Consider the following 26,900-nt stretch of genomic DNA (forward strand, 5'->3'; position numbering starts at 1 on the left):
AATTTCTTTAATAGCAATACATGCTCATTGTTAAAAACTCAGATCAACTGCATTTCCCTTGAACACTATTAACATTTAGCTTATTATCCTTTGACGTTTGTATAGATATTTAGAACAATGGGATGTAGTTTATACGTTTATACATTTTGGCTTAGCAGTACATCACAGACATCTATTTCATTATATTCAAATGGCTCAATAATATTCCCCTGTGTAACTGTGCCATCATCTAGCCAAACTCCTAGTGGGGGCCTGGTTTGTTTTTGATTTTTCAGTAATATAAACAATGCTGAGATAAACCTCTGGCTATCAGCTCGATGATTTCTAGTGACTGATTTTAATACATGCTTGGAATGTTAACCACAAGGGGGAAGCAGGCAACCATGGGAAGACAGGCTAAGATTTAGAAAAAAGAAAAAGAGGCTGGGTGCAGTGGCTCATGCCTATAATCCCAGCACTTTGGGAGGCTGAGGCAGGAGGACAGCTCAAGCCTAGGAGTTTGAGGTTACACAGAGCTATAATCACGCCACTGCATTCCAGCCTGGGTGACAGAGCAAAGCCCTCTCTCAAAAATAAAAACAAAAACAAAAAACCTATTTAGAAAGTTCCCATATCTCACATACATAAGCTCACCCCAACCTTGTGAGCAGGTAGTAGCATTAGTATTAGCCCCGTTTTTTGGATGTGGAGCCGTCTTCTGATTTCATTATCAGGCGCTCTTCTCTTCACAGTATTTCTGAATAAACTGACAGCAGTACAACATTCTGCCTACATTCAAGTCCAGGCGCTGTGCTGGGGACACTATGAGGCATGCAGAAATAAAGAAGACAAATCCCTGCCCCTCGGGGGTGGTCATTATCAGGTGTGAGGACAGACACACCTAAATAACCAAGTGCCCACCGTAACAGAGAGGAGAGCCCAGGAAGGCAGGAAATTCACTTCGACAGTGAGGCTGGGCACAGCTTTATGGAAGAGATATGCTAACAATAAGAGGTAAGGTGTATTTAGCCTTTACTCTGTGCATGCCACTGTGCTAAGTGCTTTACCTGCATAATCTCATTAAAACTTCCCCACAGGCCAGGCACTGTGGTTCATGCCTGTAATCCCAGCACTTTAGGAGGCCAAAACAAGAGGATCGCTTAAGCGCAAGAGTTTGCAACCAGCATGGGCAACATAGCAAGGCCCTGTCTCTTAAAAAACAAACAAACAAAAAAATACCCATAGACCTGAAAGGTTTCATACCCATTTTTACAGAGAAGAAAACCGATGGTCAGAGAGGTAAAGAAACCGACTACTGTGGCACAACACTGGAACGCACGTCCTTAATGTGAATTCAGGGGGCCCTAGAAGGGTTGGTAGACTTTCAACAGGCAGGGCTGGGAAAGAGACTTCTAAGAGAGGAAACACAGAAACGAAGCCTTAGAGGCAAGAAATACAGGCACATCTGGGAATGGCAAGGGGATCAGCGTGCCTGGTGTGTGAAAAAGGAGGAATCTGAAGAGAACAAAACTAGAGAAATAAAACTGAGTCAGAGTGGTGAAGACCGCGAGTAGCAAGTGAAGGAGATCCTACTGTATTTTGTATTCAGGGGAAACCAACTGAAGAGAATGACATCATGTGTGCTTTATGAGGATTAATTTGGTGCACTGCATAAGAGAACAAGGAGACTAGTTGGGGGCTTGTTAAAATAGTCCTGACCAAAGATAACTAGCGAAGGAATGAGAACCAGAAGACATTACAGAGATAAAATCCACGAGATCTTATTAGATGCTGGGGAAAAAGAGGAAAGAATCGTGATTAAGATTTTCATGTTTGGGCAACGAGGAGAATGTGAGTGTGTACATGAGGAGAGGAACTGGACAGAAGGGACAGGCGAGTTCACTTTTCTTTTTTGAGCTGGAGGGACCTCAGGGACCTTTGATTGGAGATGTTTAGTGGAGAGTTAGAAACAGGAAGCTGGTGATTTAGACATGGTACCTGAGAATCAGAAGAAACGACCCAGGGTATGGTGTCTCACGCCTGTAATCCTAGCACTTTGGGAGGCTAAGATGGGAGGGTTGCTTGAGGCCAGGAGTTCAAGACCAGCCTGGTCAACATAGTAAGACCCTCTCTCTATAGAATAAAATAAAATTTAAAAAAAGAAGAAGGCTGGGTGCAGTGGCTCACATCTGTAATCCCAACACTTTAGGAGGTCGAGGCAGGTGGATCAGCTGAGGTCAGGAGTTCAAGACCAGCCTGACCAACGTGGTGAAACCCCGTCTCTACTAAAATACAAAAATTAGTGGGGTGTAGTTGCAGGTGTCTGTAATCCCAGCTACTCGGGAGGCTGAGGCAGGAGAATCACTTGAACCCAGGAGACAGTGAGCCAAGATTGCGCCATTGCATTCCAGCCTGGGTGACAGAACGACACTCTGTCTCAAAAAAATAAAAAAAAAAAAAAGAAGAAGAAATGACCAAGGGAGCCGGCCGGGGAAAAACCTATACTTAAGATTCAGCAAGGCATGTTAGATCCTGATAACCAGCAATTCCACAGCCAGGTTTCTATCCCAGAGAAACAAAATCACACGTGCACAAGAAAGCGTATGAAGGGTGTTCACAGCAGCATTGTCTGTCCTGGTGAAAGGCTGGGTCGGGGAGGAGCAGGCAAATAAACCATTAAACATCCGCATTGTGCAATAGTTACAAATTAAGTAGATCAAAGGTATTGACATGACAGATCTGCAGAATATACAGTGGATGAGAAAAACAACTTGTAGCCAGGCGCGGTGGCTTACGCCTGTAATCCCAGCACTTTGGGGGGCTGAGGTGGGCGGATCACCAGAGGGCAGGAGTTCGAAACCAACCTGCCAAACATGGTGAAACCCCGTCTCTACTAAAAATACAAAAATTAGCTGGGCACGGTGGCAGGCGCCTGTAATCCCAGCTACATGGGAGGCTGAGGCAGGAGAATCGCTTGAACTCAGGAGGCAGAGGTTACAGTGAGCCGAGATCGCGCCATTGCACTCCATCCTGGGTGACAGAGCGAAACGCCATCTCAAAAAAAAAAAAAAGAAAGAAAGAAAAGAAAAACAACTTGTATTGTAATAATAATGTATAACAATACTTATGAAAAAAGAAGAAAAGCCAAACAATGCTGTCACATATATATTTTAAATGATGTATGTGTAGGCATAGAGAAAATTCTAGAAGGCTAAACCCATGCTAATTGTGATAAAGGGGAGGAGTTGGGACAAACATGGAGAGCAGAAGGGATTAAATGGGGTTTTAGCATAGTTGTCAGGTATGTAAGAAAAATGTAATCATCTATAACTTACGTGAATAAAAATTCTCAAACTTTTTTTAAAAAGAAAGATTCAATGGGAAGAGGAAGCAATTGAATAGACAGGAATATATTCCGAGACTCTAGGTAGGACACTGTTACTGGGAACACTGGGAGAAGTTTCTGGAATGCAAGATGAAGGATCTACTGCACTCAGCAATGCTGCGGAGACAGCAGCCAGCAGGATGAGTCCTGTGAGCTTGACTGGTTGTCAACACCTTTTGCTTACAGCCGCTAGCTCCTGTGTCCTTGAAAGATCGCCATGTCCCACCACTGCCCTTGAATGAGATGGAGATTTTCTGTTCTTTTTTGAGTTGTAAACATCATAAAGTATTTCGTCAATTTCTTGTATTTAGACATTCCCTTCCTTTCCCAGAAATTCCACAGCGATATTCTCAGTGTTCTCTTTTCAGTCCTTCAAGCTGTGTATGAAATCTACTTCTTCCCAGTCCAGATCCTGCAAATACCTGCCTCCTCTCCTGTTCTCCATTCAAAAAACTTCCAATTTGAGGTCATTTTTAAGAGCATTAACTGTGGTGGTGGTGGTGGAGTTTATAGAATTTCTCATGGGACCCACAGCATAGATGTGGCAAACACTGACTGAGCACACAAAGGTGCCAGGCACTGTGCTAACTTCATAGGAAGTAACTCGGTTAATCCTTTCAGCAACCCCAGTAGGTCACTACTATTATAACCTTCATTTCACAGCTGGGACTTAGTGTGGCTGAGTGACCTAAGGTAGTAAGTGGCGGTAAGCTTGTGGTGGGTGACTCTGTGTTTGTCTCACTATGTGAGTCTGTCCTAAGTGATCAATAGGGGTGGGGACTGGACTAGGAACAAGGTCTCAGGTATACAAGGGGGTTCAGTTTACCAAATGCCTTTATGACCATTAATTCATTTGATGTCACCACAGTGCTTTAATGACATGGGTCATTAGGGAAAATAATGAGATGAGTCAAGCTTTGTAATTCCCTTAAAGTGGTCAAGTCTGGGTTAAGGGCTTTTAGGGCGCATTAACTCACTATGTGGTCTTGAGCAACTCTGCAAGGGGTAGGAGCAGAGGGGGCCCCCTTTGGCCCTGCTCTCTACAGATCATCGAGTTCCTAGCAGCCACTCCTCCTGGTCTGCAAATTCTTGGCAAGGCACCCTCCTGCTCTCCAAACCCACCCATTCCAGGCAATCCCTTAAGTGGCAGAGGAGCCAGGTTCCTGGGGTTAATAAGCAGGCTGTTTATAGCCAGCAGCAGTCACGGGACAGCCAGCTGGAAGGTCATGCTCCTTCTGAATGTTGAGGTTTCTCATAAACATTTCCCCAGTAAGCCTTCTGGGAGATGAGGATGACTCTGGGTCCATTGCCCTTGCTGGGGCAGAGCGCCAAGGCCCCATACTCACTTTCTTCTCCTTTCTCCTGAATCTGGCTCTCTTCCTCTTTCCTCCTTCCTCTCCTGCTCTGCTGTCATTCCTTCCCTTTCTTCAGTGGCAAGAGGATACGTTTCACAGTAGACACACAGGATCACTCATCCTTCTGAGTCTCAGTTTCCTTCTTTGTAAAATGGGGTAACAATGGGGCCATCATCTCAGGATGTACGGGAAAGTGCCTAGCACTGTGTTAGGCACACACAGTGGACATTTAAAACATATTGGTCATCCCTTTCCCCCTCCACCCTATCCTTTTGCCCTAATCCCGGCTACTGCCCTGTTTTCGTTCTATTTTCCTGCTCCAGCCCTGCTCCCATCTCCACCCTGGACACTTCCACCCCACTGACTGCGCTGCTGCTGCTGCCTGGGAGGGTGAACGAAGAAGCCAGCCTTTATTCAGAGGAGGGCTGACCACCTCGGGGCCCGCCTGTCCTTGGCACTTCCCCACAAGACCACACCCTAGGCCTCTCCGCTTTTAGTAAATAGCCCATGGGAACTGGGAGTGGAAGGAGGATGTAGAATGGGTGAGGCCAAGATATTTTAACCTTTGGCTTATACTTGCCCTTAATCTGGCTCTTCCAATGGCTTAATGGTCAGAGATCACTGTGTCAATTGCTGTGTGACTTCGGGCAAGTCCCCTTCACTCTCTGGGCTTCAGTGAAGTGTGGGAAGGAAACGAAGAGCAGAAGTTGGGTAGAAGTGCAGGTCCTGGAACCAGACCATCTCCACCACTTACTAGCTTGGATTACATAACTCCTCTGTGCCTCAGTTTCCTCAACCATAAAATGGAATTTATAGTATATCTAATTTATAAAAGCACTTTTATAAATAGCATACCTAATTTATAAAAGCACTTTTAAAAGTACTTAGAATAGTGCCTAGCTCATAGTTGGTACTAAATTAATCTCAGCTATGATATGCAAATGGAGAGGTAGAACAGGGGTATGCGTGCATGAGAGGAGAGCTGGACCTTCTCTGAAGGTATTCTAAAGTCCTGAAAACCCACATTCCTCCTTTTCGGATAAGAACAAGACAGAATCTTGAACACAAAGTACTTCTCCCAGGGAGACCACAGGAAACTTGTCAAAGGCTTTCAAAGCCAGATGGACCCCTTAGAGGTCATCTGGTCCAACTTGTCATGCTACAGTAAGAACAGGGCAGACCAGAGAGATTCGGATTTATCTGGGACCATAGAGCTTTTGACGAGTTATAGAACTGCAGGTGGTGCATTGCAGGGAAGGGAGGCACTTTAAGGGGACAGTGAGATGGGCTGCCAGAGGGCTGGTGGGATGCTGGAGGTCAGATTCCCAGGCTCCATGACCTCCAGGATTCTTAATTCAGGCACTTCCCCATGACTAAAGCACTGATGTCACCACTGGCATCTTTAATAATTATAACCCTGTAATGAGAAGGGACTATATCCCAAGCACTGCACCAGACGCTTTCACATGCATTACTTAGTCCATACAAAATCCCCTTGACAAATGAGGAACCATACCTTGCCCAAGCTGCAACAATTAGAAAGGAGCAGAGCTGGGCTTTGAATCCAGGTTTCTCTGATGCCAAAACCAGGGTTCTCATGCAACACTCTTTTCATGTTTCCCAGAGCCTAATAAGGATCTTGTATTTGTCTGACTGGGCTGGCCAAGCAGATAACACTAATGAATCAGCCTGGGTCCTAGTCACCTTTCCAGCCCTTTCCACCCTGGCCCACAAGCCACGAGGAGAGACCAGACCCTGTGTAGGAGATCTTTCTTCCAGGGGCCCTGCCTCTGTGTTATCTGTCCCCACTGTCAATGGGAGAAGCAGTGGCTGCTTTCAGAACAGGCAGGGGAGGAGGGCTTAGAACCTGGGGTGACGCTTCTGGCTGCTGGGCCTGACCGCCCCCCAGACTTCAGCCAGGGCCCTGACTTGAATGGGAGGAGCAGGAACAAACAGAAAGTGGTAGGAGAAGCAAGAAACCAGGTAAGGTGAAAAAGAACTTTTCCCCTCCCCAAATATGAAGTTTATAGTTGACGTGAATTTGTCAACTTAATATAGTGTAAGAAGCATAGGGTTTAATACAGTCTTCTTCCCCAAGACTGCAGGAACCACATCTGTTGTATTCACTACCACATGCTTAGTGCTCCACCCAAGGCCTGACTAGAGTCAGTGCTCAATAAATAAATACATGGAAAATGAACGAAAAAAAATGGAAGGACATAAGGAAAAGCACTGAAACATGGGTCAGAAAACCTGCATTACAGTTTTTAGCTTCATGGCTCACTGCAACCCTTGGACAAGTCACTGTGGCTCTGTAAACCTTGGTTTCCACATGTGTAAAATAGATACCATGGCAATTCCTACCGCACAGGGCTTTGAAATCAGACTTCCATAGGAGTCATGTTCCATAAACCCTGAATGTCAAGTTGAAAATTCTATTTCTTCAGAGTGAGGCTGGCTTTAGCAATCTATGCAAGGGGTCTTGCTGAAGCAGGGCCAGGGGAAGGCCAGAGGTATGGTTCTAAGAATGAGGATTAATGAGAGAGACTATAAATCTGCTTGGAGAACCACAGCATTAGGAGGGTACAGTGGACCACGCAGGCATCACAGATACTCTCTGCCCTGGAGAGTCTACAGCCCTGCCCATGCAAGGTGTCATTAGTATCAGCGGGAGCACAGATGGGCTTAAATCAGAAGATGTTACAGATTATCTAGTACACACTGAGGGGTTAAAGGCTGAGAGACAAAGACCCAGATATTCTAATTCCCAGCTCAATGCTACTCCTCCCACGCCACCATCAAAGGAGGTGGGGTGGTGTGAGGGGGAATTTGAAGAGAAACAGATTGGACCAAGGAATGAATGCCTCCATGTAGCAACAGCTTCAAAAGGGCTTCAAAATAGGAGATATCTTGTTAAAGAAGGAGGAACAAGAGGGGAAAATGGTTAAAAATAATGTCTTACATCTATGTGGATTATGTTTCCAACTATATCATGTGTAGTAGCTTATTGCATGTTGTGAGGTACTGTGGTGGAAAGTTATGATGCGGCATCAGAAAGCCCATTTCATTACCCAGCTCTGCCATGTACAAGCTCTGTGACCTCGGGCAAATCCTCTCTCAGATCCTCAAATTTTCATGTGAAGCGTGAGGCAATAGTGCCTACCCCATAGACCTATCCTGGGGACCAGGTTAGGAAAGGGAAGTGGAGGGAGGTTGTATCCTCTCGAAAATGCTCTGCAAATGGGCAACACGGCAAAGTGGTCACAAGCAAGCGTGTGAGGTAGACCATCACTTAGCCTTTCTTTTTTTTTTTTTTTTTCTTTTTTTTCTTTTTGAGATGGAGTTTTGCTCTTGTCATCCAGGCTGGCTGCAATGGTGTCATTTCGGCTCACTGCAACCTCCGCCTCCTGGGTTCAAGCAATTCTCCTGCCTCAGCCCCTTGAGTAGCTGGGATTACAAGCGCATGCCACCACACCTGAGTAATTTTTGTATTTTTAGTAAAGACGGGGTTTCACCATGTTGGCCAGGCTGGTCTCGAACTCCTGACCTCAGGTGATCCACCTCCCTCAGCCTCCCAGAGTGCTGGGATTACAGGCATGAGCCACTGCGCCTGGCCCCACTTAGCCTTTCTATGACTTTGGATCCTCATCTGTAAAACGGATGTGGTGGGAATCAAATATAATGCTTCTGCAGCCTTTAGCACAGTCCTTGACACATACAAAGCCTGCAACATACTGTTAGTTACTATCACTAGTTGGGTTTAAGGAATTTTCTCATGTAATCTTCACCATAATCCTATGAGGTAGGATTATTATTAGTCTCATATTGCAGATGGGGAAACCAAGACCTAAAGAGAATTGCTTACCCAAATCAATAGCTAATTAGTAGACAGCAAAACCGCCTAGAACCCAGATGCCCTGACTGTCAGACCAGGCAGGCAAAGATCAGAATTAGTGAGTAGGGCAGGCAGCAGTGGAAATGTCTATCTGTGGAGTCCAGACAGTAATGCAGCCACAAAGCCAGAGTTCTGGTAGCTGCAGAGACATTGCCAATTTTAAACTCCAATCAGTCTGGAGCTCAGTCAGAACAAACCTTGTTTCATCTTTGATTTAAGGAGCTGAGAAAAATAAGCTCTGGAAAGAGAAGAGGGGACCCTGTGTTCCACCATCATCTGAGTTATTTATTCACTAGGCTAATTGCTTCGCCTCTCTGGGCCTCAGTTTCCCCAGCTGTATATGAAAGGTTGAACAAGATTAATGCTTCTCAAACTTGAATGAGGCTCTGAGTCACCTGATGATCTTGTTCGAATGTAGATTCTGATTCTCAGTAGGTCTGGGAAAGAGCCTGAGATTCTGAATGTCTGACAAGCTCCCAGGCCATGCCAGTCTGCAGAGCTAAGGATCACCCTCTGAGGAGCAAGGAACTAGATCAGCTCGAAGGACATTTCTGGTGATGATAATGCCTATGAGAGCGATACAACCAAAGACTGAGAAGTAGAGCAAAAACAAATTCTGCCCCAGGTGTCCCACAGTATTTGGGGGTCCAGTGTGAGGGCCAGGCTATTTCCCATGAACCACAGATCCCTTTAAAAAGGAGCTTGATGTGCACAACTCAGTCAGGCATTCAGCCGCAGAGCCAGCTCCCTGGACTCTTCTTCCCAGCCCATCTCCCACCCTCACCTGCACTTCCCCTCCTGAAACGGAAGAGACAAAATTTTCTAAGCCACTTCCCTAGCCTATCAGGGCTGGGGAGGGAGAAGCTTGTTCCTAATCAAGACAAAGAACAAGGCTTAAGAGACACTTGAGAATCTTTTTCTGTCCTTCCTTTCTCTCACTCATTCATTCATTAGTCATGATTCAACTATTTACTGAGTACTCTCTGTGTGCCTGGTATTCTCCTAGGGGCTGAGGTTACAGCAGAGAAAATAAGACAGATGGGGGCTCTAACCTCATGTTGCTTACATTCTAATTGGGAGGAAAATGGGACAGGTCATACATAAATAGGTAGATTTTAAAAATGAATGAGATCATCTAAAATCACAAAAAGCAATAAAAGAATAATGAAACAAAGTGGTGGGGTAGGGGGGCTTCCTCTGTCTATTGTCCTCAGGACAAAGTCCAAGGCTGGAAAAGCTCATCTCCACTTGCCCTTGTTTGCTTCTCCAGCCTTATCTCCTGTCACTTTTTACCTTGAACTTTCCATTCCAGCCACACAGGACATGGAGTATCAAGGCTGGAAGAGGCCAAACAGCCTTTGATGCAGTGGTTCTCTCAGCCCCAATCACTCTTTCTCTTTGTCCCTACCTCCTCCTCTTTTTCCCTCTTTCTCACCCAACTAACCCCTCCTGCTCTTTCCCAGCTTACTCGCCACTCCCACTGGAAGCTGGCCCTGCTGCCACTGATCTAGGCTAGGAATCCCTCTGTGCCACCTTCCCCTATGACAGCATCATCACCTGTGAAGCCATGTTAGTTGGCTGTGTTTCCCCCACCAGAGTGTAAGCTCCTCAAGGGCAGGAGTCCTGTCTTATTCACTCTGAATCCTGAATCCTCAGCAGTTGCTGCAATGCATAGCACAGAGCAGGTGCTTAAGGAATACCTGTTGAATTAACTGACACTAAGTTTAGTACATTTAAGAGCTCAGTAATGGGCTGGGTATGGTGGCTCATGCTTGTAATCACAGCACTTTGGGAGGCCAAGGCAGGCAGATCACCCGAGGTCAGGAGTTCAAGACCAGCCTGGTTAACATGGTGAAACCCCGTCTCTATTAAAAACACAAAAAATTAGCTTGGTGTGGTGGCAGGTACCCGTAATCCCAGCTACTCGGGAGGCTGAGGCAGGAGAATCGCTTAAACCCGGGAAGCGGAGGTTGCAGTGAGCTGAGATAGCACCACTGCACTCCAGCCTGGGCTACAAGAGCAAAACTCCATCTCAAAAAAAAAAAAAGCTCAGTAATGCTCAGTAATATAAGACAAAGGCATCTACAAGACATGGCTTTGGAGACAAAGAATAAATTGATAAATTGGAAGGAAAAGAATATAACAATTCCTCAGTCCTTTCTGGAGTCCACATTCTAGTGACTTTCAGCTCTACACTGGGCCTCCTACAAGGCTTAGCAGGCAGACTGGGGAGAAATTATTGACCTCCATTCAACAGCTGGGGAACGTCATGCCTCAGAGAGGTGAACCTACTTCAGCTGAAGTTACCCAGCCAGGTGGTGGCAAAGCATGTCCGAAGAAAGTTAGGGACCAGAGACACCAGATCCAACTCCTCCCTCTTGTAGGGGATGGGGTGGGGGTGGTCACCAGCAGACTCCGAACTAAGTGCTCTAGCTCATTTCAAACTCAAAATAACCATTTGAGGTAAATAGTAGCTATTGCCACAAAAAAAGTAGACACATGATTTGCCCATCGTCCACCTTCCCCCTCTAGCCCAACTGCTCCTGGGCAGACTGTGCAGAGTACCACCCCATTCGTCCTCAAGGACTCCCCGCCCGGGGCAACTCATGAGAAACTCTCCACCCATAGATTGACTGGGACAGACAAAATCCTAGACTTCTAATTTCCTTATTTCACAGTTGGGGGCAATCCAAAGCTTAGACAGAAGGAACTAGTCTATGGCACATACTGAGATAGGCTCAGAACTCCAGCGTCAGAACTTTCTGAAGTAAGTCTCACAAGTGCCCTTGACATGAACCTTCTGAGTTGGGAAAGGGCTAAGAATGATGTGGACATGACCTAACCATTTGTTAGCTGTAGTCAGGCTGGGCGAAGAGAGGCAGCTCCTCTGGTAGTTTACTCTAGAACTCATTAGTTCCCTCTACTCCTCAATGGTTTGTGCATTGGTAGGTAGCCCACGGGAAGTAGGATGTGGGTCGCTTACTAGTTAGTGACTGTTTATGAAGATTGTTATTGCTACTATAGCAGTATAGTCTCCCAGCTGAACAATAACCTAGAAAGTATGGAGAGTGGCCAGGCGCGGTGGCTCACGCCTGTAATCCCAGCACTTTGGGAGGCCGAGGCGGGTGAATCACAAAGTCAGGAGTTTGAGACCAGCCTGGCCAACATGGTGAAACCCCATCTCTACTAAAAATACAAAAAAATTAGCTGGGCATGGTGGGGGGCACCTATAATCCCAGCTACTCAAAGGGCTGAGGCAGGAGAATTGCTTGAACCTGGGAGGCACAGGTTGCAGTGAGCTGAGATCACACCATTGCACTCCAGTGTGGGAGACAGTGCGAGACTCCGTTGCCCAAAAAAAAAAAAAGTATGGAGAGTAGGTGGAATAGGGCTAGCAGAAATAAATCTGTTATTTACATGCCACCCAGTTTATAGAATTGTATTATAGCAGCCCAAACGGATTAGGACAACTCCATCTCAGGTAAGCCCAACAAACCTAGTATTTGCCAGGCCAGGTCCTGTTGAGGCCTCATTGGGAAATCTGTAGCAAATTGTTGGTAGTACAGGCCCGAGACTGTGATCCTTAGAAAGACCACTACGCTTGGCCTGGGGTCAGCACTTGGGAACTTCTATTTCAGAAGGATTTCCACCATTCCCCAAACTAATAAGAGTAGCTCATTATGCCTAAACTGTACAAACAATGCAGTTTCTGTTGACTGCCTACGTTTCTTCTGGGAGTTTGGAATTCTGGTATGTGCTTAGCCAAGGATGCCTATGTGACCAGCCCCTAATAAAAACCCTGGCATGGAGTCTCCAGTGAACTTCCTTGGTAAACAACATTTTACACATGCTGTTACAGTTCATTGACAAAGGAATTAAGCACATCCTGTGTGCTTAATTCAGCTGGGGGATGATTCTTGGAATCTCGTGGCTATTTTCCTCCAGACTTTGTCCCATGCACCTTTTCCCTTTGCTGATTTTGTAACCTTGTGCTATAATAAATCATAGTGTCAGTATAATTATATGCTGAGTGCTGTGAGTCCTCCTAGCAAATCACTGAACCTAGAGGTGATCTGGGGACCCCCAACAGGAGATAAGCCTAGATTTCACAGAGTCAATCATAATCCTGTGCCAATCCCTTAAGAGTATACAGCTTAAGCCAGCGCTATCCAACAGAGATATAATGTGAGTCACATGTAATTTTAAATTTTCTGGTAGCTATATTTTCAAAAGCAAAAAGAAACAGGCAAAAATAATTTTAAGCATATGTTTTCTTTAACCCAATGCATTATTTATTTTTATTTTTATTTTTGAGACAGAGTCTCACTGTGTCACCCAGGCTGGAGTACAGTGGTACAATCACCATTCACTGCAACCTCAATTTCTTGGGCTCCAGTGATTCGCTAATTTTTAAAATTTTTGTAGAGATGTGGTCTCACTATGTTGCCCAGGCTGGTCTCAAACCCCTGGGCTCAAGGTATCCTCTCACTTCGGCCTCCCAAAGCGTTGAGATTATAGGCATGAGCCACTGTGCTCAGCTAATCCATTATATTAAAAATATGTTTTAAATATTTCCATATGTAATTTTATTAAAATTATTGAGATATTTTATATTCTTTTATCAAACTAAGTCTTCAGAGAACACTGTGTGTTTTATACTCACAGCACAGATCAGTTTGTACTAGCCCTGCTCCCAGCACGCAATAGCCACACACCGCTACGGCCTGCCTGCTATATTGGCTCAGAGGTTAATGGCAAGGGCTCTGGAGACAGTATATGCGGAGACTAAAGACACTCTGTCTGGGATGCCGATTCAACCATGTTGATTTCTGATTAACTCCAGTTCCAGAAAAGCCTCTAAGATTGTCAGTTTATCTACTGTTCCTTGTGTAAGAGCATGTCCTTATCAAAAATATTCTCCTTAGGTGAAAACAACCTTAATATTATCACACTTTGGTTGGCCTGCACATCCCTTCAATAGGGAGATCACCCCTTCCCTATGCTATATAAGCCCTGGGCTGGGAAGGGGTAAATAGCTTGGGGATCCACTATCTCACTTCACAGCCACCTAAGACTTCTGTGGCTTCTGTCTGTAAGTCCCTAATAAATGTTTCTTTCTGAAGAACTGGGTATGTCAGCTTCTTTCTTCAGCTTCTCAGCCTCCTCTGACTTTGGCGGGGGCCAGGGGTAGGGTAGGTTTACAGAGACCTGCTCACAGCAGAATAGTATGTGTGGGTCAGAAGCCTGGTTCTGTGACTTACCAACTGCATAACCCTAAGCAAAGTTGCTTAATCTCTCTATGTATTAGTTTCCTCATTTGCAAAATGGGGATAATAATGTTGGCTACCTCATGAGGTTGCAGAGATTAATTAAGGCAGTACCTGGTATGGATAGGATATTGAGTGAATGCTGGCTGCTACTCTCTTTATGCTAAAGCCTGGCCCTTTGAGACCAACTTGTCTAACACCTTGTCCCATAAATGAGAAAACTGCAGCCCAGAGTTTGGAAGGCACTAGTTTCACAAGCAAAGACTACAGCCGCCCATCTCTCCTCTTGATGAACTCCCTGTCTTCTGGCTGGCCCTCAGATCAAATTTGCTAATTGTTTAGGAAACTGGCAGCTCCAGGGCCCCAGCTCAGTTCTGCAATTTCTTCTTGACTGCAAAACAAGGGCTACTGTTGGAAGTTGGCACTGAATTGACGCAGGCTGGGCCTCATTTCTGCTTCCACCTAGGCTCATCAGTTAGAGTGGCTGATCCCATCTTTGAGTCCAGAACCTGAAGTGTTTACTAAGCAATAATAAGGCTGGCTTTCATTGTTTTAACTTTTTACAATCCTTTGAGTTTATTAACTTGTGTTCTATCTTCCTCGAAGACACAGTGCATCAGCACTTTTTGTGAAACCTCCTTTTAAGTCATCTTCAGTCTCTGTTCACCTACCAAGTAGGTAAGTAGTGAGCTCCCTGTAGAGGTCTCTAACAAATAGGATGAAGAGGTTCTGAGTGCTCACTTGTCTGGGATGTGGAAGACGTGTTCTCAGAATGGAAGCAAAACTAGCTTACGATTCTTCTACAGCTTCTCTTTCTATCCCTCCCTTCTCATTTTGCCCAATGCAAATCATCTACTCTCCTCTGACAAGCCTACTCAGCATAATCCACACGTCTTGACTCTTCCTAGAAGATGAAATCAGACCAGTCTTGCGGGCTCTACATGGTTAGAACTTGCTGACTTGAAGCTCTCCTTATTCTGTATGCCAAATATTGTTTTATTTGACATTAATTTATTTGATAGCTATGTATCAAGCAACTACTATGTATTAGGCTCTGTGCTGGTGCTGGTGCCTTTTTGGATCTTATAATTTAGTGCAGAAAACAGACAAACAAGACATGATGATAAAGTACAACAAAGGGTTGATGTAGAAAGTGTCACATACTCTAGGAACTATAGGAAGACAAGGGGACCACCACGAAACTCCTTTCTTAAGACGTGACATTAGTGGAGACATGAAAAATGAGTAGGATAGAACCAGTTGAAGGGAGATAACCTCTGTTCCGAGCAGAGGGAACAGCAGAGATGAAACCTGGAAGTGAGGGAGAATGGCAGACTGCAAGAACTGAAAAATGTCCAGTATAGTGGAGGCAGAGAGAATATGGAGAGTGTGGCAAAAGATGAAGAAGCAGATGGATTTTGAGGGTACTGTCTGAAGTGCTAAGGAATTTAGACTTTAACCTGAGGGCAGTCGGAAGCAGCTTGGTGGAGAACGATATATTTCAAAACATAGGGTCCTTGAGAACAAGTCAACCAAATGTATTTAAAAGGCTGCTGATGAAAATATTGGGAAGTATTGTTTTCATTCTCATTGTTTTCATTGTCATGCTCTTTGTGCCAATGGTTAGACCTCCTTTAAAAGCTGACTGCAGCATAAAGGCCCTTCTTAATGCCAGGGCAGGCTCCCCAACCCTCCCCACCCCACTGTCCATGTCATCAGTTTTGTACTCCTGTTTTGTATGGCTCAGGCTATCCTTATACCCTTAGGAATGAAGAGCCACAGACACCACCACTGAGAGACTGTCAAAGATCCTTGATAAATAGGTGGACAACTGAGATCAGAGAAGGAAAGTAACTTTATTACTTTCCATAGCAATCCAGGGGTAGCATCTCAGGTATCTGGCTCCTTCTTGTCTCCCCCAAAGAAAGAGACCACCGGGGCTGGGATTAAGGTGAGACAAGTGAGACACAGAAGGTGCAAAATGTAGAGAGATGCCCGCTGCCAGGTGCCAGCCTGCGCTTGTGTGACCCTAGGTACCTTCCCTTCCCTCACCCTGCTGGTCTCTGCTGGAAACACCTTTAAGGGCAGGGACTTTGGCTTCTAGACAACTCTTTAGCATCTCTCATGGTGTTAACATGTTGCTAGGTGACATGTTGAGGGTCACTAGATGCTAACTGATGCTAATGAACAATGGATTTCTGACAAACTGATGTGTACACAGATGTTTATAATTTTGGGTAAATACAAACCTCAAAAGACAACAGAACAACATGGAGAGGGCCTGAGACTGAGTCTAGAGACCTGGATTCTGATTCCCTCCCTGCCATCAGTTGGTTATGGGAACTTGGGTAAATTGCTCCTCGTCTCTAGGATTCAGTGAAGTGAGGTGGTTAAATAAAATGTATTGGCCAGGCGCGGTGGCTCAAGCCTGTAATCCCAGCACTTTGGGAGGCCGAGACGGGTGGATCACGAGGTCAGGAGATCGAGACCATCCTGGCTAACACAGTGAAACCCCGTCTCTACTAAAAAATACAAGAAACTAGCCGGGCGAGGTGGTGGGCGCCTGTAGTCCCAGCTATTTGGGAGGCTGAGGCAGGAGAATGGCGTAAACCCGGGAGACGGAGCTTGCAGTGAGCTGAGATCCGGCCACTGCACTCCAGCCTGGGCGACAGAGCGAGACTCCATCTCAAAAAAATAATAATAATAAAAATAAAAATAAAAAATAAATAAAACGTATTGAGCACTTACTGTGTGTCAGCCATTGTTCATATGCTCCCAGGCTTTAACTCAGCTAAAGACTTCCTGGCCTCTGAGGTTCCTTCCACTTCAACAGGCTGTGGTTCCAGGTGGGAAGACTTCACAGAGAATGCAAAACTTGAGAGACATCTTCCAAATTCCAATGGGGATGTTAATACCTTTAATCATAGTAAAGGCATGGTTTCTCAAGGCATTTCTTGGTCAGAAGAAAGTTCTAGAAGGCACTTAATCCTAAGACTCACACTATCAAGGCTACAGCCAGGCCAACTGCCTCACAATAACCTTTAGAACATGTCTGAAGGCAGATTCTCAGCTTCTGCCCCTAGAGATTCTAATGCAATGACTCCAAAGTGGGGTCCAGGAATCTGTATTAAAGGCTTCCCAGTTGACTCTGGTGGTCAGATTTGAGACTGATTCCTAACACATTCCCCATCTGTGGACAGGATCATACCTAGGCAGCCCAGCCCTAGAACTGCCTGGCCTGATCATAAGTGTTCCACGGAGATTTTGTTTTTTAATGTAATGAATGATTAAGTCAGCAAATATTTTACATCTGTTGTGTGCTAGGTCCTGTGCCAGCTAGTGATTATGGGCTCTATTCTCAAAGGACTCCTGGTCTTGGTCTGTCACTTACTTTAGAAACAAGTCATCTAGCCAGAGTCAGAAGGGCACTGGAGATCACAAATCGATCCCATCATTACACAGCTGAGGAAGCTGAGGCCCAGAGAGGAACTGCCACATGTTAAAGACTACACAGGGAGCAAATTTATTTTCTGCTTCTAAACCAGGTGGTTTAGTCACAGATAGGCCAAGAATACAAACTGCCAAGCCTTGCTGGGGTTCCTACTCAGTTTATTACTATTAGACCATTCCCTTTTTCTCCACTCACATTTCTGCGCATTTCCATGGTCTTCATAGAATTTAAGTCTAAAAATAAACAGTTTTCCTTGAGTTTTTGGGTCTTCATTTCTGAAGACTCTCATGTCACAGAAACCTTTAATTAAATAAATCTGTTATGCTTTTTTCTTGCTAACCTGTCTTTTGCTACAGGTGTGTCAGCTGTGACCCTTATGATGGGGAGGAAAGGCACCCCACCTTCTCTGTCCCTACAGTCCCAGCGCCCTAACCAGACTGGGGTTTTCAAAATCCCAGGACACCCACTCTTTGTTTCTTAAGCACTAAGCCTATATATAGTAAATGTTTCTGGAAGTTTAACTTCAGATCTTGCTGAAATTTTAAACCCTCAATTACCAGAGGACCATCGCAAGGTGTTTTTAAAGCCTCGATAGGAATAAGGAATGCTTCCCAGAATGGAGACTTCCAGCAGTTCTTGGGTGCTATTAGCCCCCTTGCCTTCGCTGTAACGGAGACCGCTGTGCCCGCCTCCATTCGCACTTTGGAGCCAAAAGAGGAAGGGACTGCCTCCCACGTCCACAGGGACCTGACTTCCACCTCTCTGCCCAGATTTGCTTATGTCACTGTCGCCCCGGGCCAGGGAAGGGGGAGCTGAGGGCAAGTCGTGCCCGCCCCTGAAATCCCAGCCGCCTAGCGATTGGCTGCAAGGGCCCCGGCTTGGCCGCGGATTGGTCACACCCGAGGGCTTGAAAGGTGGCTGGGAGCGCCGGACACCTCAGACGGACGGTGGCCAGGGATCAGGCAGCGACTCAGGCGACCCTGAGTGTGCCCCCAGCCCGCCATGGCCCGGCTGCTGCAGGCGTCCTGCCTGCTCTCCCTGCTCCTGGCCGGCTTCCTCCCGCAGAGCCGGGGACAAGATAAGTCGAAGGTGAGTGAGCCTCCGGGCGGGGGGCCAGGAGAACAAACCTAGCCCCTCGGTGTCCAGCGCTTAGTGCAATGCACCCCTTTTCCCAGGCTCCCCGCCAGATGGGCGATCCCCAGGTGCGAGAGACCCCCTGAACCCCTTTTGCCGCCGCGACCCCGCCCCCGACCGTCGTCGTCTCGTAGTTCCATCTGTTGGAGAGCTGAAACCTGGTGCTTCAGGCGGGCAGAATGACTAAGGGAGGAAGGTCTCTTTCCCCCGAGCTCGCACTTTCCCCCCACTGCCACCTCGGGGATCGCCTTGCTACATCTATGTCACCTCCGTGCCTGAGCTGCTCCCCTTCAGTAGGACCTGAGAGGGAGGGCGTCACAGAAAACATGCCTGGCGTCTGGGTGGGCTGTGCAAGTTCCAAGGGAGACAGACAACGAGAAAGGGGAGAGGCAGCTGGGTGAGCCTGGTCCTGAAGAACTGCTGTGGGGGGCTCTTCTAATCCAAGAATGATACAGGCAGGTAGAAATGGCCACTTGGATTCAGGGCATTGGTAGAAGAGGCAGAGATCAGTGCTAGAAAGAGCTCTGGAGTGACAGTGCCGAACACTCAGGACCCTGAGTCCTTACCTGTTCCTGGACCCCTGTTTCTCCATCTGCAGGGGGGAGTTTGGGGGTGGGAGTGCATGGGGCACAATGAAGCTGAGGGCCTCAGAGGGGATGCTTGGAGAAGCTGAAAAATCCACAAGCTGTTCTCTGCAATTTCCTCCTCTGGGGCAGCCTCACTACCCAGGACCCACTGTCATTAGCCTGAGGAAACCTGGTAGTTGGAGAAAGCTGGGGACTGCTAATTCAGAAGGAGAGGTAGAATTCTCTGGAGCCTCGGTCTATTTCCAGCAGGTGTGTGGCCCATACCTGGAGTGGGGATATTGAGGCCAAGAGTGGGATGAGCCAGCATGCTGATCTCCTTGGACAGTGTGTACCAGGGTGGGCTCTGTAGACCTCTCCTCTACCCACTGAGTGGGAGTGGGTGGGGAAGGAGGCAGAAGCCAGGTGTAGGGATAGACTCAAAGAGAGCAATTTCTGTCTCCAACCTCCCAACACGCATAACTCACATTTTTGCAAGCTCTGAGCTTGTGTTTCTAAAATCCTCTGGGCCTTCGCTTTAATTAAGATCTTATGAGTCTAGGAGTCCATTTCCAAAATTCTATCCACTTCTCAGGAAGCCCATTGCAAGCACAGGCTTCCTTCCATGTTACTCACCCCCTTTCTGTCCTCAGCCTAAATCCCATTAATCAGCCTCTCCTTGGAGTCAGTCTAAATGGATGTGAAGCCACTTTGTCCAAGCCCCCTCCTTTTTTATCCATCCCTGTTCATAATCCCCAACTCAGAAGGCATTTTCCAGGTCAGGAATGGGGTCGATTTTCAACATTGATGTTGGGGGTGGGCCATAGACAGGCCAGCACCATGGAGTGAGTCCCAACCTCTCAGACTGGGGAGGGTCAAAGAAGGTACGAATTGGGCCCTGCCTCAAGAAGGCTAGCGGGGAGAACCTGGACTCTATGAATAACTCATCATAGCTATGTCTTCTCTGCAGAACTCTGGGGAGGGATAAATGGACTCAGAGAGAATAGGATGGGGATGGTCTAGAAAAGTTTTAGGGTGAGGTATAATCATATCACATACAACTAGTCAGGACTTGCTGGCTAATGAAAGCCTGGACATGCCCATCTCTGCTCCCAAGTTCTTACAGTTGAGATGTCTTAGCTCTGGGTTAGGACCCAACCACTCATCTCACCCCCAACCCCAGGGTAAAGGGATAGGGTTATGGGGCATGTGGAGAATGGAATGGATGAAAGGGGACTCAGCCCCAGAGAGGTGTTTGCCTCCTACCAATTCAAAGGAAGAGGCTAGGGAACAGATGGGGTCCTCCTCTTCTTGCTGCATCCCCTCCCCAGTCCAACTTCAGGCTGCCCAGGCTCCTTGTCTCTACAAAAGGACTGCAGAAGCCGGAAAGAGTGACAACTGCTGACGTGCATGGGATCCTAGTAACCGCTGGTTTCTAGGTGACTAAACCTGGCAGAGAGAATCATGGAACCACCGGCTGACAGAGTTAAAGGGCCTTTAAGACAGCCCTGAACCTGACTCCATCTTACAATGGAGGAGCCGGAGCCCCAGGAAAGGGGGTCACATGGCATCAGAGACACAGCAAAGCCCAGCACTCAGGTCTCCAGCCTCCCAGACCACTTCTCACAGCATCATATTGATAGGAGTGGTAGGACAGGAGAGGAGAAAGACACAAGACCAGCAGCCCCAGCCAGCCAGAGTCCTGGCTGAGTCCCATCATCCAACTTTCAAGCCACCAGAACCCTCCTCTCTTGCCCAGCTATGGGAGGATTGAGGCACTGTCATGGCCTCTCCCTGTTATCTCCTTCAGCCACTGTTACAGATGCACTGCGCTGGGATTCCATGTGCCCAGAGAAGGGAAGAGGACTCATAGAGGACTGAGTTGCAGTGATCAGTGGGGAGCACAACTGTGGCTTCTCCACCCGTGGGCCACCTTCTGACCCCCACTATCCCTTGACATGGGATTTTGTTCCAAAAGATTCCATGCCTGTTTTGTTCTGCCAATAGATTCTCCCAACCGTTCTGGGCAGCAGCATGTTTATCTCCCTGGACATTATATGCCCGGACAGTGAAAGTGACTTGCTCAGAGCCACGCAGCCAGCAAAAAACAGAAGCGAATGAAATAGGGTTCTCCTTGCCACACCCCCAAACTGAAACTGTGCCCAGAAGCTGGTCCTTCTGTTTACAAGCTCCCATTATTAGGACAACCTGTCATCTCTTTTTCTTCCATGTCTCGGAGTTCATTTTTGGGTCATGGCAGAGTTAAAAAAGTGAACAGGCTATAGAGATGCCCGGCTTTCTGGCCACTAGACCTTTGTGGCGGTCTAGGGTGTATGTGTTGTGTCCCAGTCTGTCTGCATTTTAAGGTGGAAATGGCCTCAGCTGGAACGAGGAGCTCCAGGAGCAGGAGGAATGTTGATCTTAGGTCTTGGGCCTGCCTCCAGCACCCACCAAAAGTCACAGGGTGTGGAATATTAGACTCATGTAAAGCAGGAAGTTTGCACCAGTGCCAAGAAGAGAGCTTGCAGCTGCCAGGGAATGGCCTGGCGGAGGAAGCGCAGCCTCGCCCGGCTCAGCAGGCCTGCTTCATGACGGAGGTATCTCTTCTGCATCCTGTGCAGGGGCCACACCCTGCCAGCATGGATCACTCCCTTCACCTGGTCAGGCCCAGGTTCCTTGCCTCAACAGCAAGTTCTCCAGAACTGAGGGGAAGAGAGGGAGTGAATTTGCTTTTCTAACTCCAGCCACCTGTCTCTGCCCTCTCCTGGTCTATAATGCTGCTTTGCATTCCATTTGTTTATTGTCTGCCCACCTTTCAAAGGATATCAAGGCCACAAAGGACCTTAAAGATCACCTTATACAATGGTTTCAAGGTTTTTCCTTTCCCATCACGACCAGCCCACCTGCCAAATTGTGTCAATGATGCAATGACAGACATCCTTTCAAGGGTAGTCTCAGAGTTTTGTTGTCTGTGTCAGGGATGAGGTAGAGGCAGAGTAGGCTCATAAGCCACATCCTACTAGCCAGCAGTGAGCCCAATCCCCCCTTTCCCACTGATCATGATCCTATCAAGCCATCATGGTTGACCTGGTTGAAGAGTTGGTTCGGTTCAAGGTTCTCATTTTATAAATGAGGAAACTCAGGTCCGAAGAAAAGAAAGGGTCAGTCCAAGACCACACAGGGAGTTAATGGCAGACGGACGTGGAGCCCAGATCTCCCAGCCCACAGTCCACTGTACTCTGTCCCTCCTTGTCCTGGAGGCTGACTGTGAGCAGCAGCTGGGGAGGGAGGAAGGCATAAGGGTCATCACCAGCCTGCTCAGGCCCGGAACATTAACACCTGCAGGTATTGTTGCTTTTCCCTACCTCGCCACAGCCCTTTCCCCCATGCCTGGCTCTCAGTCCTGCTTCCCTATTTGGTAACAACAGCCTCATCCTTCCTGTCCTCCAGATTGGGAGCCTCTGAATGACCATGTCCATACTGCCTCTTCCTCCTTTCTGTTCAGTACACTGGCCTAGTTCAGGCTCTCATCCTCAATGGCCTGGAGTATCCCAACAGCCACCCAACCAGTCTCCATCAGCCCGTCCAGGAACCCAGCCATCAGCTTTAGGGCAGTCTCCCTAAATAACTTCAGTAAATATTCTGAAGTTGACATGTGATGTGGAAGTAATTAGCAAAATAAGTCATTCTCTAGGGTTCCATAGCACTCACTTATTAAGTGCTTATTAAGCACTTAAGCACTCACGTATTAAGCACTTAATAGTAAGCACCTAATAAGCACTTATTAAGTGCTTTCAAAATCATTATCTTACACAAGGAATTAGACCTCAGTGCTAGTCCAGTTCCAATTCTCGGGGATGATTTGGAGAAAGTCACTTTCCCTGTTGGGATCTTTCATTCTTTTGAAAATGGAGATGTCCAAGTTCCCTTCCAGCTCTAACTGCTCCTTTTATGGCCTTTCTGTGTTCCAGATGGACTGCCATGGTGGCGTGAGCGGCACCATTTACGAGTACGGAGCCCTCACCATTGATGGGGAGGAGTACATCCCCTTCAAGCAGTACACTGGCAAATACGTCCTCTTTGTCAACGTGGCCAGCTACTGAGGCCTGACGGGCCAGTACATTGGTAAGAGCCCACCCTTCCTCCCTGCTTTCTTTGGGGCTGTATGGCGTATTTCAATCACAGGATCTTTTCTGGTGCACAGGGGGAAGGGTGATGGCCATCATGAGAGTCCAAGCCCCTTTTCCCAGCTCCACCGTGTTCCGTGGTTTTGTGAAGATGATTGTATAAGCCTGAGGTCTGATTGCCTCTGGAAATGTTCCAGGAGATTCCCAGTTACCTGTCTTCATCTCTGGGCACCTCAACCACCCTAAAGGCAGAGGGATGGAGATTCGGTTTGTGATTAGAGCTCCCTTTGGCTGGAGCATGAGATGGTAACTGGAGCTCCATCTTGCTGAGAATGTCTCATTTTCCCTCAGCCCCATCTGCTTTGGTGCTTCTCTTGGCAGCTCTCTGGAACTCTGGCCTCTGGCAAATTGCCTCGAGGCCCCAGAGTGTATGCGTGGTGTAGTGGGATGAAGGGGCAGGCTACATTTCTAATGCCCATTCTAAAATAAACTTGGAAGATGATCTAGTTTAGCCTTCCCCTCTTCTCAATTTACAGATAGGAGACCAAGACTCAGAGTGAAACACAACTTAAGCAGAGTCACAAAGCTATTAGTGGCGGAATGAGGCATTTGGCCCAGGTTTCATGATCTCCTGATATGCTTACTCCTTTCTCCCTAGCTGGGGTAGAATACAGAGGCTAGGGGAACAGGCAACCAAAGGCAAGCGACAGTACCCAGGGGAAAAGGCTCTGGGGCTGAGCAGTCTGCTGGCAGGGGGTCAGGGAGGCAAGGACAATTTGACCCTCCATGCTCTGCCTGGCAATCAGGCCAATTCCCGTAAGCGGAAGGACGGTGGTCGCGTGGTCCAGTGGCTGTGAGTGCTCTGTCTGGGATGCTTCTCTCTAGCCTTGGAACAGAGCACAGTGTATTTGGGCAAGAGATGGGCTGGGTGCTGCTGCAAAAGAGACCAGGGGACACTGAGGAAACTGGGGAGCTGGGCCAGGGCCTCATCTGTGTTCCTGATTTGCCAAAGATTATGGGAGGGTTGTAACCTCACCCCAAAGGTCTCTGCCTTGTATCCCGGGATGGATAGTTCTTGCTCCAGGAAACTCAATCCTGAGGGCCCTGAATGAGTGCTCCAAATGGCCCAGGTGGAGGGCCTTGGCAATGGGCAGGTGACTGACAGCTGATTTGAGGAAGGGTATTCTTTTCCCCTAAACCTCCAATCCATCCCGATTTAGAGTCAAGAGGATAGGACCTGAGTCCCAGCATTGCTGTGAACTCACTGGTGATCTTGGGCAAGTCCCTCCCTTTCTCGGGCCTCAGTAGTTCCAGTGGCACAGCAGGTGAGCTGGGGGAGTGGTGTGGATGAGACAGGGCTCCTTGCCAGGATACTCCCATGTCTGCTCTTTCTCTTTGGCCCAGAACTGAATGCACTACAGGAAGAGCTTGCACCATTTGGTCTGGTCCTTCTCGGCTTTCCCTGCAACCAATTTGGAAAACAGGAACCAGGCGAGAACTCAGAGATCCTTCCCAGCCTCAAGTGAGTGCTCACTCAGCATCCTAAGAAAGCACCTCTCACATGGCCCATGTGTCTTGTATCAACCCCAATTCATGGTGAACATTTATCAGCCACCAAGAACCACTCTCTTCTTCTAGGATCCCCAGTGAAATGAGGGAATGGAAGGGAAGGGACAAAAGAGGGAAAAGGACAGACATGACTAGTTGTGATGTGCATCTGCGGGGAGCACCGAGGTGGGGGGACACTGAAAAGGGACCAGGCTGGAAAGGAAGACTGCGGACTCACATTATGCCTACACCCACTGCACATTCACTGGCTCCTGCTTCCCACTGCGGAATAAATCCAGACCCCCAACACCCCCCTCCCCTGTTCTGTCCCTTCCTCTCATTTCTGAGCCCTGTGCCCACCTCCTTGGAACCCACCTAAGAACAATCCTCAACAGGTATGTCCGACCAGGTGGAGGCTTTGTCCCTAATTTCCAGCTCTTTGAGAAAGGGGATGTGAATGGAGAGAAAGAGCAGAAATTCTACACTTTCCTAAAGGTGAGTGAGCTCCCACCTGTGTTGGCTGGGACTGTAGCCCCTCTTGGCTCCAGTCCACACCGTGAAGGCCATGCCACCTCCCCTGTTCCTGGGCTCTTAGGGAATTTCTTGGTATCTATTGTTCCAGCTAGAGGGCTCTGCAGACCCTATTGGCCCATTTTATAGGAAAGGCCCAGAAGGAGGACCCAGAGTGAACATACTAAGGGTTTCACAATCTTCTAGAGCCACAGCTGGCACTGGTAGTCAGTCTTCTAACTCCCAAACTGGGGCTCTTTTCTCAGGGCCAGGCTGTTCTCCCACCCCAGGAAGGTCTAGGAAAGAAGAGGGTCGGGTGGCCTCAAGCAAGGTTGACACTCCTCTCATCCCTGCTCTAGAACTCCTGTCCTCCCACCTCGGAGCTCCTGGGTACATCTGACCGCCTCTTCTGGGAACCCATGAAGGTCCACGACATCCGCTGGAACTTTGAGAAGTTCCTGGTGGGGCCAGATGGTATACCTGTCATGCGCTGGCACCACCGGACCACGATCAGCAACGTCAAGATGGACATCCTGTCCTACATGAGGCGGCAGGCAGCCCTGGGGGTCAAGAGGAAGTAACTGAAGGCTGTCTCATCCCATGTCCACCATGTAGGGGAGGGACTTTGTTCAGGAAGGAATCCGTGTCTCCAACCACACTATCTACCCACCACAGACCCCTTTCCTATCACTCAAGGCCCCAGCCTGGCACAAATGGATGCATACAGTTCTGTGTCTGTACTGCCAGGCATGTGAGTGTGGGTGCATGTGGGTGTTTACACACAGGCCTACAGGTGTGCGTGACTGTGTGTGTGTATGGGTGTACAGCCACGTGTCTACCTATGTGTCTTTCTGGGAATGTGTACCATCTGTGTGCCTGCAGCTGTGTAATGCTGGAGAATAACAACCTTTCTCTCCAGTTCTCCATTCCAATGATGATAGTTCACTTACACCTAAACCCAAAGGAAAAACCAGCTCAAGGTCCAATTGTTCTGCTCTAATCGATACCTCAACCTTGGGGCCAGCATCTCCCACTGCCTCCAAATATTAGTAACTACCACTGACGTCCCCAGAAGTTTCTGGGTCTACCACACTGCCCAATCCCCAACTCCTCCTTCCTGAAGGGTCCTCCCAAGGCTACATCCCCAGCCCACAGTTCTCCCTGAGAGAGATCAACCTCCCTGAGATCAGCCAAGGCAGATGTGAGAGCAAGGGCCACGTACCCCATGTCAGGGGTGGCGTCTTCATGAAGGAGGGGCCCAAAGCCCTTGTGGGCGGACCTCCCCTGAGCCTGTCTGAGGGGCCAGCTCTTAGTGCATTCAGGCTAAGGCCCCTGGGCAGGGATGCCACCCCTGCTGCTTCAGAGGATGTGCCCTCTCCCCTCACTGGTCCATTGGCATAAGACTCACCCCCTGTCTGCCCAGTAAAAGCCTTTCTGCAGCAGCTGAGCCTACTGTGTGTGGTGCTTTTTCAATGGTGGCTGCCCCCGCCTGGGTGGGGAGTGAGGAGGAGAAGGTGGGGCAGGGTAAAGTGGGGAGGATGAGAAAAGAACAAATACAACAATAAAAACTTTTTACAGTGGGTGCAAAGGTAACTGTGGTTTTCGCCATATGGCAAAATCCAAGGCTACCTCCCCACCCCACAATTCTCCGAGATCAGCCAAAGCAGAGTGCAAGGGCCACATAGC

General features: G+C 47.8%; 1 protein-coding gene and 1 long non-coding RNA gene across 2 annotated transcripts in view; one reads left to right on the forward strand and one right to left on the reverse strand.

Annotated features, from left to right (window-relative positions):
* Positions 1-17,981, reverse strand: part of LOC110743549 — a 37,381-nt gene extending 19,400 nt beyond the window's left edge. The window contains exon 1 of the long non-coding RNA XR_002522816.2: positions 16,630-17,981. This is a non-coding gene — a long non-coding RNA (uncharacterized LOC110743549). The remainder of the gene's footprint in view (positions 1-16,629) is intronic.
* Positions 17,982-18,097: 116 nt separating this feature from the next.
* GPX3 (glutathione peroxidase 3) lies at positions 18,098-26,661 on the forward strand. The gene is made up of 5 exons (XM_009209421.2): positions 18,098-18,421; positions 23,001-23,154; positions 24,561-24,678; positions 25,100-25,199; positions 25,574-26,661. Exons 1-5 carry the CDS (start codon positions 18,335-18,337, stop codon positions 25,793-25,795), a joined length of 681 nt encoding a protein of 226 aa, XP_009207685.2. The 5' UTR covers positions 18,098-18,334; the 3' UTR covers positions 25,796-26,661.
* Positions 26,662-26,900: the final 239 nt, after the last annotated feature.

This window comes from Papio anubis, chromosome 5, assembly GCF_008728515.1.
Source record: "Papio anubis isolate 15944 chromosome 5, Panubis1.0, whole genome shotgun sequence".
Classification (NCBI taxonomy): Eukaryota; Metazoa; Chordata; class Mammalia; order Primates; family Cercopithecidae; genus Papio; species Papio anubis.